This window comes from Anolis carolinensis, chromosome 4 (genome assembly GCF_035594765.1).
Source record: "Anolis carolinensis isolate JA03-04 chromosome 4, rAnoCar3.1.pri, whole genome shotgun sequence".
Lineage (NCBI taxonomy): Eukaryota > Metazoa > Chordata > Lepidosauria > Squamata > Dactyloidae > Anolis > Anolis carolinensis.
Window position 1 is genome coordinate 102,491,433 of NC_085844.1, and position 12,540 is coordinate 102,503,972.

Sequence of the window (12,540 nt, forward strand, 5' to 3'; positions counted from 1 at the left end):
ATTTCGCGACTGCCCTGATATTTGGGTTGTTCTCTCGGCATTATGCCAGGAAGAGGGCAAGACACGTGGTAGCTGAGAGTGCTCCAGAGGGCTCTCAGCTGCTGTGTGCCTTCCTCCCTTGTCCTTTCTACATAAGGATATGGAGGGCCTCTGCATCCTTATGTTGAGAGGACAGGGAAAATGAGGAGGGCCTCAAGCAAGCACCCGGGGGCTGCATCCGGCCCCTGTGCCTTAATTTGCCCATGCCTGTTCTAGATTCCCCAGGGCAACTCAGTGGACAATTTCTGGAAATCTCTTAAGTATAAAAAGTAAGGGGTATTCATAATTTCACCATTTTCAGAGGAGCTTTCCTAACCTCTGGGAAAGACTATATATCAATGCCTCAGGTAATTTTTCACTAGAATTTATTTTTGCACAAAAGAAGGGGTTGTGAGCCAGAGCATGTCTTTGGGTTTCATTTTCCTTACTTTGTGCATATACAGTTTTCACTGTGTGCCTTGTGCCTGTTAAGAACCCATTTGCATTTGTCTTTTGCTCATTGTGCCAGTCGACTCTGCTGTCTAATTTAAGGACCCTGTCATGAACAGAAAACTACACACTGAGAATATTTTCTTTAGAAAAGGGTGTTCTAATACTCCATCTTGTCTTCTGCAGGTAAAGGGAGCTCAAGCATCTCATCCGACGTGAGTTCAAGTACAGATCACACACCTACCAAAACTCAAAGAAATGCCGCTACCAGTGAAGGTACTTCTTGTTTCTGTTCAATGGAAGGACTAGCTTTGTTGGGGGTGGAAAACTTTCAAGTTTTTTTATCTGCTATCTTTTAATGTTTGGGTCTCATGAGAAATGTAGAAAACATAAATTTTAAGAGGACAGTTTCAAAGAAATTCTTTCAACACATGTTAGGGTTGTATATTATTCTTTGTGTGTCTTAAAAATTTAATACAACTTGCCTGGATTTTCCAAGGGTAAAAATGGACTGACTCTGGAAAGTGATCTACAACTAAACATAAAGGCAATGTTTTCTTAGTGCTTAGAAGTTTATGCCAAGCTAACTCGAGTTCATAAACTAGACTTATGTTCAGTGGCAATATGAAAATCACATTGAGAAATCTCACCTGGAGCTGGAAGGAAAGGCATCCGTTTTAGTATGTGGTTGTTTTGGCACAAAGATGTGTCGGGGTGTAAGGGGAGATGCTGGGCAACTATCCTCAAGCATGAGTTGATATATAAGCTGCTCGTGAAGATATTTTGCACATGGGGCTTTGAAGCAGTTTTCTGAGAGGTCCTCTTTGCTTAGGTGTGAAAGCATGCACTCACAAATATTGACACTTTAACTCCAATCCAAAGGTGTGACTTTTGTTAAAGCCTGTGCAGGCACAGTGTTATCCAGTTGTGTGAATTTATAGATGACCACTCGAAAGCCTCATCCACACAGCTGTATAAAAATCACATTGAACTGGATTATATGGCAATGTGGACTCAGATAACCCAGTTCAAAGCAGATATTGTGGATTATTTGCCTTGATATTCTGAGTTATATGGTTGTGTAGAAGGGCCCGAAGAAACACAGTTACAGGTTTGCAATATGTCCTTTTACATAATTGAGAAATCAAGGTGAAACGAGAGTTTGCTCTCTGGATGATGTAAAAATATGTATTTTGTCAGTGAATAGTGCAGAATGAGTTGAATGCATTGGCCTGTTTTAAAACTTCCGCTGAAAACCGAAGTGGATTGTTTTCTCCAGATTTGTTAAAAAAAATCAAACTTGGAGAGTTTTAAAAATCACATAACCAAACATTTCAGGAAGGCAAATTATGGGAATCCTTTGTACTTTGTTTTCTGTCCCAGGAACCCTAAACACATGTTTCTTTTATAAGGATTTTGGACTTAACACTATGTTATGGTTTCATTTGATATTCCTGTGTTGTACCGGGCACTATAAACTTGGCTTTTAAAATATTTTTGCCTATTAATCGTAACACTCAAAGCGCATAAAACTACCTCTGCAGGCCAAACCAAGTCCCTCCCTAGCAAAGGAGAAAAAGGCAAAAAACAAAATATCAAATAAGATAAATGGGAAGATGCTGAGACCTTTTTGCAGATGATGCTTCATGGTTGAAGGCATTTTCCTGTGGAAACAATGGCCCCATCTACACTGTCATATTAGAATATATAACTGCAGTTAGAATATATAACTGCATTATATGAATCAATACTGACCGTAAATGAAGCCTCAAATTGCATTATATGGTAGTGAAGATAAGGCTCAGGACTTTGGCAAAAATGAATGGAGGAAATCCTGTGTTTGTTTGATCATGCAAGATAGAAATAGCCTTGTTTTTCCTGCTGCTTCTTTTGTTTCAACTAATTTTTAAGCTTCTCAGGGCAATAACATGCCTCTTGTTTACACAGTGGTGAAATGTTCCGTATATGCTGATGTCACTGTAACAATTCAGACATGTTCTTTTTGAAGCAATAGGCAGGTGGAAAATGTACACACAAAGCAGACTTACTAGCATTTTTGTGCAGTTTTGAGAAAAATTCTATGTGAGTAGGTCTATTGTAGTTAAACTTCATCTGATTTTAATAAACTTCATGAGAAATTTCACTGCTGTGTCTACCTGAATCCAGTCAATTGAGAGAAAACAATAAGGCACTTCTTTTTAAAAACCTTTAGTATCATGAGTTGTGTATGACTTTGTTCATATAAAACAACCAATAATGTGTTTTATAAAAATATTTAAACAGGGTTTTTTTTGGTGAGTTTTTCAGGCTGTATGGCCATGTTCCAGCAGCATTCTCTCCTAACGTTTCACCTGCATCTGTGGCTGGCATCTTCAGAGGTTCTGTTGGCAGTGAGTGTATAAAATATACAGTAGAGTCTCACTTATCCAACATAAATGGGCTGGCAGAACCTTGGATAAGCAAAAATGTTGGATAATAAGGAGGGATTAAGGAAAAGCCTATTAAAAACCAAATTATGTTATGATTTTACAAATTAAGCACCAAAATATCATGTTTTACAACAAACTGACAAATCAATACATGGTAACGTTATGTAGTAATTACTGTCTTTACAAATTTAGTACCAAAAAATTACAATGTATTGAAAACATTAACTACAAAAACACTAGCTACTAACAAATTGACTACGAATAAAGATAGAATTGCATAAAATGAACTTACAGTAACAATATTGTCGGAAATTAAATGCATTAAAAGTTCAGTCCGTGCTACCTAGAGAAACAGCTTTGGATCCCGGTGGGAGGCAGACTGCATTGGATAAGTGAATGTTGGATAAGTGAGACTCTACTGTACCTCTGGAATTTCCAGGGTGGGAGAAAAAACCCTTGTCTGTTTAAAGAAAGGGCGAATGTTGCAGTTAGCAAGCTGGAATTAGCATTTAAGTAGCCACGAAATTTGCAAAGTCAATCAATGAGCGTATCTACATAGAGATAGCCTGGTTCTTGTTAAAGGCATCCTCTGCTTGGGAGGTGTTAACTGGCCCTTGTTGCTTGTTGTGTGGAGTTCTCCTATTTCTGAGTAGTGTTCATTATTAGACTATGTTTCTTCATCGGCTTTCCTAGGTGATATATGGTTCCCTTGATATATGGTAAGAACATTCTTCCTCTATGTGAATCTTTACATGGAACACTTTGAGAAACAAGCCCTGGAAACAACACCAAAAAAACCCATTATCTAGTTCCGATATGTGGATGACACCCTCACCATTTGGAACCATGAAGAAGAATTAAACAACATCCACCCAAACCTCCAATTTACCATGGAAAAAGAAAATGAAGGAAAACTAAAATATCTAGATGTCTTAATCATCCACAAACCAAATCAACAATTGGGCCACACAGTTTACAAAAAAGCTACACACACTGATAGATACCTACATAAAAACTCTAACCATCATCCAGGTCAAAAAAGAAGCACAATTAAAGCACTGTCAGACAATGCAAAACAGGATTTGTGGAGCCCAACTCCTCCAAGGTGAATTGAACCACCTAAACTGGGCTCTAGAGGCTAATGGGTATTCTATGACAAACATCAGGAGAAACCAAGAACAAGCCATGAGACTAAAGACAGAGATCCACCTAGAGGAAAGGTGTTCTTACCATACATCAAGGGAACCACTGACCACATAGGGAAGCTGATGAAGAAACACAACCTAAAATCTATCTACAGACTCACTAAGAAAATTCAACAAATGCTACATTCAGCAAATAATAATAGGGATCCTCTAACCACTGCAGGAGTCTACCATATACCATGCAGCTGTGAACAAGTCTGCATAGGGACCACCAAATGCAGTGCTTAGACACGAATTAAAGAACACGAAAGGCACTGCAGACTTAATTCAAGCAGAGAAGTCAGCTATAGCAGAGCACCTGATGAACCAACCTGGACACAGAATATTATTTGAGAACACAGAAATATTGGACCACTCCCACAAACATTATATCAGACTAACACAGAGAAGTCGTTGAAATCTACACACATGGATTAATAGCATTTCAGTGCATTTCAACAGGAAAATACACTTTGAGATAAGAGTGTTTTGAGTTAAGAGCTTGGTCACAGAACAAATAAACTCTTAAGACTGTATCACTGTACTAAATATATCATCTACCTATATGTCAGAGTATGTGTGTTTGTTCCAAAAGGGCTCCTATGTGGCTTAATGGATGTGGACCAAACTTGGCAAACATTCCCTTCATTATCCAACTTAAAACATTCAAGGGGTTTGAATTCAAAAACATCTTTTTCAGACCCAGAGCAGAAGGATAAAAAGAAACAAAGTGGATTGGTTGTGACTAGATGAAGTGACCCTCTGTCATGTAACTGGGAAATAAACGGAGTGAAGTGGATTTGCTGTTGCCAAGTGATGTGTGAGGGGAAAAAAGGAAGGAAGGGGAAATGAAAAACAAGAGAAAGGAAAGAAGGAAGGAAAGAAGAAGGAAGCAAGGAGAAAGGGGAAGAAACAAAGGAAAAAGAGAAAGGAAAGGGAGAAAGGAAAGAAGAAAAAGAGGAAAGGTAGAAAGAGAAAGGAAAGACAGATGGGGAAGCGTATGAGGGAAAGCAAGGGAAGAAGGTAAGAAAGGAAGAAAAGAGGGGGAGAAGGAGTATGAGGGAAATGGAGAAAGGAAAGTAAGACCCCACCTACACTGTCATAGGCTGGATCTACATTTTCATATAATCCAGATTATCAAATCAGATAATCCAGACTATCTGCTTCGAACTGTGGCCCCTTCTATACTGCCATACAATCCAGATTATCAAAGCAGATAATCCACATTATCGGCTTTGAATGTGATTATATGAGTCTACTCTGCCATATAATCCAGTTCAGAGCAGATAATCTGGATTTCATATGGCAGTGTAGATGAAGCCATAGAGCCACATAGAGAGACTTCTCACTATTGCCAGATTTTTGCCCTGGAGGCATTGTGAAGTAGGTCTCAGAGATCAAAGCAGCCCCTCTGACACCTCGGCAACACTGGGTATATATGCAAGTAATATAAAAAGAGATTTTTTTATCACAGTAGCTCAATTAGTCTCAACTCGAATAGGTTTTATCTTACTTCTCTGTCTCTACTATAATTGGGACTAACAACTGGATTTAAATTAATGTGAGTTCATGAATATACAATGCCGATGAATACCGATATCAGTTCATTTCAACAAACAGAACTAAATCCAATTGTTATCCAAGATTGAGTAGAATCAACAAAAAGATGATTTCCAAATGATGACAGAAACATAAACACAACAAGTGCTAAGAACAATAAAAAAGAGCCTGCATAGAGTTTGAATACGATCAAACATGGATTGAATATCATTCTGTTTATAAATACAGCATTGTCATGTTATTCAGAAGACAAAAATATAACAGTCAGCAGATTGCTAGTGCAATTCTTTTCCAGTGCAAAACCTTCAAGGTCAGAAACTATTCAATTACAACAATACATTAATTTCAGATGTCAAGGATCTCATTTTCAGAAAAAACGTATTGTGGGCTGATATAGCCAAAATATAATGTTGAGATGCCAAGATTATTTTTAAAGACAAGACATCTGTAAAGTAAGCTTTCTCAGTCTATTCAGTGTCTTGATAAAATAACTATTCAGTCATTTTCCCTCTGAATTAGGGAAGAAATTTCACATAGACCAATTAGTTCCAGAAGAATATTGAACAGTTCTTTCCAAGCCACTATGGACATCATCATACGTGCCGCCGGAATCCCATGGACCATGGCAAATCTGGTAGTGCCTGCCAGGGGCATGGCAAACCCCTCGCTCCATGCCTCACATTGTCCAACATACCCCAAGCCCTGTCCCACGGGAAGAAACGTGTTCCCCCCTCCCAATTGATCTCAATGCAACACAGGAAGCCCTGGTGAAAGTAGCTGTACATCGTGAGATAGGAGCCGGTGGACTCTGGCTAAACTAGAGAGGAACTGGTATATGCCGCCGAAATCAGCCCCATCTGATGAGGTCGTGTGAGAATGAACACAGTGACTGAAACATTGGTAGCATAGCCTCATTGAAATAATGGAACTTAGGCCCCTTCTACACTGCCATATACTGTATATACTTAAGTATAAACTGACCCTAATATAAGATGAGGCACCTAATTTTACCACAAAAACTGGATTATATAGCAGTGTAAACTCATATAATCCAGTTTAAGGCAGGTATTGTGGATTGTCTGCTTTGATTATCAGGATTATATGGCAGTATAGAATGAGCCTTAGACAAGTGCTAATTTACTGAGTTCTCATGGATTGATGGGTCTCCTTTAATGGTCAATCAGGCTGAATCTACAGTGCCCTATATTCTAGGATCTGATCCCAGATTGTCTGCTTTGAGCTGGATTAAATGAGTCTACATTACCAGATAATCTGCCATAAACAGATAATCTGGAATCAGATCCTGGGATATCAGGCAATGTGGAAGGGGCCTCTGATGGACTTAGCCTTTCTCAATTCTTATGTGAAATGACTGAAACCAGAGGAAGAATCCTTCACTTCAGAATAGCTGATCTAGACTTCAAACTTGTATTCGTCAAAATAGCTAGGAAACTCTACTCAAAAGCACAGAACCATTACTAACAAACTTTAGATAATTTACAACCTATCTTGTGAGATCATTCTCACAATCCAAGTGGCTGGAAAATAAACAAACTTTATTGTTTCATCCAAATCTTTTTTAAACCAAAGTCAAAATCCTGAGAACATCAGCAACAGGCTTTATATCAAGTTCAATTAACTTGTGCCACAAAAGAGACACGATTAATCATATTGGGAACAGATGGATTACATTATTTTAAAAAACCCATATAGATCATTGTTTTCTTTTCGCCCAACCAGTGTAAGTGGGCTTAAAGTGAAAATCTCAAATGCTTTTTGTTGTCTGACTTTTTTTTAATGAATATTGCCTAGCAAGAATGAATCTACTAACTCGTTTCAAGTCTAAAAATCTTGACTTGGTTAGCAATTAGGTGCCAAAATGATATAATAATGAAGCCTCCTGTGGCCTTTCTTGACTGTGATTTTCCTTTTGTGTTCACTGATGTGAAAAGCTGGAACATCACTCCCATGATGAGACTACCAAAATGTGGTGAAGAGTTTCAAAGTAAAAGTCTTACCTTTCTTGGATTGCTTCAACTTCAAAGTCTGAGATTAGTTTAAACACTTTTTGCAGGATTACACTTTTGCATCTGATTTCACAGGAGGTTGTAGACAATGTCATACAATACAACTGTACTGTAAGTGCACAATGGGTTTTGTACCACTGTGTGACGTAATTGATAATAGGCCTTAAAATGATCTTCAGTGACAAGATATAATACTGCTACAATCTTGATCAGAATGGAAACTTTAGCTTTGATATGGGAAAATCTGTGGTACCATATAATCTGGAAAGTAGGACATTGTAGAAAAACTGTAACTAGGTGCTTGTACTGCAGTGCTGTGTTTTTGGAGAAAGATATGCTATTATATCCAACTGACCAGAAAGATTTATTGATAGATGCTCCTATTCCTGTGCTCAAGGAATTGAAGCCTATGGCTACTTCTGCCTATTTCAGCTTTCCTGATGGTCTACTACAGATTCCTTAAACTGAACATTAGACCTATTTCTGTATTTATTGTACAAATCCCTATGATTATACAGGCAGTCCTCACAAACAAGATAGGTTCTGTGGGTTTGTTCTAAGCTGAATGTGTGTGTAACTCAGAACAGGTACATTTTTAAGTGTAACTCCAGTCTCTCATTCCCTCTCTCTCGTTCATATAGAGAGAGACAGGGGGAGAGGAGCCCCCAGTGGTGCAGTGGGTTAAACCACTGAGCTGCTGAACTTTCTGACCAAAATCTTGGCGGTTTGAATCCGGGGAATTCAACAGCACCCACTGTTAGCCCCAGCTTCTGCCAACCTAGCAGTTTGAAAACATGTAAATGTGACTAGTTCAATAGATATCACTCCAGCGGGAAGGCACTCCATGCAGTCGTGCCAGCTACATGACCTTGGAGGTGCCTATGGACAACGCCAGCTCTTCGGCTTAGAAATTGAGATCAGCACCAATCCCCAGAGTCGGACACAATGGTACTTAATGTCAGGGGAAAACCTTTATCTTTACCTCCCTCCCTCCCTCCCTCCCTCTCTCTCTCTCTCTCTCTCTCTCTCTCTCTCTCTATATATATATATATATATATATATATATAGAGAGAGAGAGAGAGAGGGACGGAGAAAGCCCCCCCCCCCCCGGTGCTGCTGCATGTTAAAGTGCTGAGCTGCTGAACTTATGAACCGAAAGGTCACAGGTTCAAATCCGGGGAGCAGAGTGAGTACCCGCTGTTAGCCCCAGCTTCTGCCAACCTAGCAGTTTGAAAGCATGAAAATGTGAGTAGATCAATAGGTACAGCTCTGGCGGAAAGGTAACGGTGCTCCATGCAGTCATGCTGGCCACAGGACCTTGGAGGTGCCTATGGACAATGCCGGCTCTTCCGTTTAGAAATGGAGATGAGCACCAACCCCCAGAGTCGGACACAAGTGGACTTGATGTTAGGGGAAAACCTTTACCTTTAGAGAGGTAGAGAGAGAGAGAGAGGTAGAGAGAGAGAGAGAAAGAGAGAGAGAGAGAGAGAGCACTTTGGATAGCATAGGGAAGGGCAAACATCCCTGTGATGTTTGTTTTACTGTCTGTGCCTCTATTCAAAAAATTTCACCACAATTTCTGTCCCTATGGTAATTGGATTTTAAAAACTTTAGCTTGTGAAAGCAAGGACTGGTGATAAAGCTTCAGTTGAGACACTTTTACCCCATGATAACTCTTTCAGGAGTGAATTTCCCTTTCAAGGGGTAGATTTCTCTGTTGTCTCACCCTCATTCTTAACTATGAGTCATTTGTAAGTCAGATGTTTGTAATTTGAGTATTGTCTGTACTTAGATTTTAATCTGAAAAAAGTATATACGTTATATAAGTAAAAGAAAATGGCAAAAATTGACCCAAAAACTAGGCTGATTTATCTGCAGGTCAATCCTGGAAATAAATGATAATGACACAAGCTCATTGCATTCTGTGCAGCATGAATGTGGCCGTGGTCATTTTTTTATAAGCGCTTACTGTATAAATCTGCCTACAGAGAGGTAGTCAGAAGTCTCGATCCCCAAATACCAGCGTAGAGTCCGATGTCAAACTGATAGTCCAACAAAGATGCAAACCTTAGCAAGATACACAACATAGAAACTGAATGTCTGTTTAGAGAAAATGATGAATATTATGAATATGGACTTATTAACAACACTAATAACTAAATCTCAAGGAAAGACTATCAAAACAACAGATTGGACCCTCTTCAAGGACTGGCTAAAAGAAAACAAACCCAAGATTTTAATTTAAAAAATGGAAAGGGTACTAAAGACCATTCGCAAGATCAAGAAAGAGACTTTAAAATGATAGATAGACTAAGTTTTGAAGTGTTTTTACTAGACAAGAAATTAAATTACCATCACCAAGAAGAAAGGAAGTAACAACTATTTTTTTCTTTTTCCTCTTTTTCTTTTCTCCTTTTTATCTTTTTTTCCTACTTTGCTATATCTAAAATGCTCTCCCACTTTTTATGTAAAAGCAAATCTTTCTTTTATTTTCAATAAAAATTATTATTAAAAAAAGGAAAGAAATTGAATGTCTGTTCCAGGGTCGTAAACAGAATACCAGAGAGTCCAGAGTACAAGGATGAATCAGAATCTGTAAGCCAAGGTCCAAGGGTAAGTTAAGAGTTGAAGAACACAAAATAGCAAGAGTCTGTGGTTATAGCTTCTAGAACTGACATAGCAGCCAGAAACAAGGTGTCACCCTTGAGCTCCTTAAATACTAAGTTCACAGGCGTTAGTTGCTGGCTTGCTTCTCAGCTAATCTTGAGGACTTATAATAATACAGTAGAGTCTCACTTATCCAACATAAACGGGCCGGCAGAACATAGGATAAGCGAAAATGTTGGATAATAAGGAGGGATTAAGGAAAAGCCTATTAAATATCAAATTATGTTATGATTTTAAAAATTAAGCACCAAAACATCATGCTTCACAACAAATGGATAGAAAAAGCAGTTCAGTACACGGTAACATTATATAATAATTATTGTATTTATGAATTAAGCACCAAAATTTCGCAATTTATTGAAAAATTGACTACAAAGACATTGTCTACTAAAAGGCAAACTGTGTTGGGTAATGCAGAGCCTTGGATAAGCGAAGCTTGGATAAGTGAGGATCTACTGTAATCATCACCATCATCTTTATTTGTATTCAGCCCTATCTCCCTGAGGGGACTTAGGGCGGATTCTAGCATGCACAAACACAAAGGCAAACATTTAATGCCTAGAAACAACCATAACACAGATAAAAAAGACTTCCCCTTCCGGCTCTGGGGGGTGGTGCTCATCTCCATTTCTAAGCCAAAGAGCTTGCGTTGTCCGTAGACACCTCCTAGGTCATGTGGCCGGCATGACTGTGTGGAGTGCCATTACCTTCCCATCGAGGCAGTACCTATTGATCTACTCACATTTGCATGTTTTCGAACTGCTAGGTTGGGAGAAGCAGGGGCTAAGAGCTCACCCCCTCCCAAAGGTTCAAACTGCTATCATTCCCTTCAGCAAGTTCAGCAACTCAGCAATTTAGCAACTCATTAGTTTAATCCGTTGCGCCACCATGGCCCCTGTGCAGCTTAGCCCTCTCTCTTTGTTATTAATACTTCTAAAACAAAAGTTAAAATATCCTGCTCAGACTGAACAGAATATCCCACTTCTGACACCAAAAATGTTATGAATAACTTTTCAATAACTTTGAAGGATCGGCTCTTTTTACTGCAACTTCAGTCTGAGAGGTATATCAGAACCATTATAGAACAACAAAGAATAACATTAGACATACAGACATACAGATTCTATGCAACTACATTGGATTCACAAACAACCTACAATTACATTGGCTAACAAACAAGGGGGGGTTACATTTTCAGTCAGCATTCACACACATCTACATGCATCCATCTTCATGCATATAAATATTACTATATTCTTTCTCCCCCCTTGGAGAAGCACCTGCTTAGGCCAGGCCCAGCTTCCATTGCTGCCTGCCAACACATAGTTCCAAAATGCCAAAACGCCAAAACTTCAAAACTCCAAAAAGACCATGACTTCAAATTGCACTCCTTCCTCTTTCCCTGAGAAAAGGAGGCCCCCAAAAGTGAACAGAATGCTGCTTTCCCATAGCAGATCTGCCACTCTCAAGTACACCATCTCCATTGAGCATGGCGGATGAACAGCATCGCTGTCTGTCACACATTCTGGACTGTCATAAAGTAACTTATATGCCAACATTTTGCTGATGTTGTCCCAAAGTTGTAAATGAATTATAGACGTCTTCCATCCTGGAATATCCTCAGTTTCCTGGACTGGTGTTGATTCTTCTTGATTGGTGTTAGCAAACACAAGCAGAAGATTTCCTTAACTTGATGTACTGTAACTATTTCGCTTATCAGTCACAGTTCTTATCACAGTTTACCAGGCAGGTCAACTATTTCAGGTCTCCTTAGCAGGTTTTAATTACAATTCTTTAGCAGTTAGTTAATGATTTGCAGGCCTTAATCTACAGACTGGTGTCTTCAGCTTTGGCTCTCCATTTATACTCACATATAATAAATTTCATTTGATCTTGTTACATCTTTGCAGGTCCATGAAAGCTAGAACACTTAACTCTTCCTCACTCTTCTCAGAGGAACTTGCTTGTACTTGTTTTGAAGGCTGAGAAGTAGTAGCTCCTTTTATGGGTGCTACTGCAAAGCTTGTCTGATGGACCTGCTGAGCATTGCTGGACTCCAGCTGAATTGCTGAGCTCTCCACCACTATCTCCTCATCCTTGCTTTCCAAGCTATCTACAACAGGGATTATTATGGAATATATTCTTTGTTTTTTTCCTATAATTTTTATTGCAAACATATGAAGAATGGGGAGGGGTACAAGAGTG

The 12,540-nt window shown here is 39.0% G+C and overlaps 1 protein-coding gene across 3 annotated transcripts in view; it reads left to right on the forward strand.

The window, feature by feature from the left end:
• Window positions 1–12,540, forward strand: part of fbxl7 (F-box and leucine rich repeat protein 7) — a 206,541-nt gene that overhangs the window by 52,006 nt on the left and 141,995 nt on the right. For all 3 annotated transcript variants that reach the window (XM_008108854.3, XM_008108855.3, XM_062977597.1), the window contains exon 2: window positions 655–744. In XM_008108854.3, the coding sequence (XP_008107061.2) occupies window positions 655–744 (90 nt within the window). The remainder of the gene's footprint in view (window positions 1–654; window positions 745–12,540) is intronic.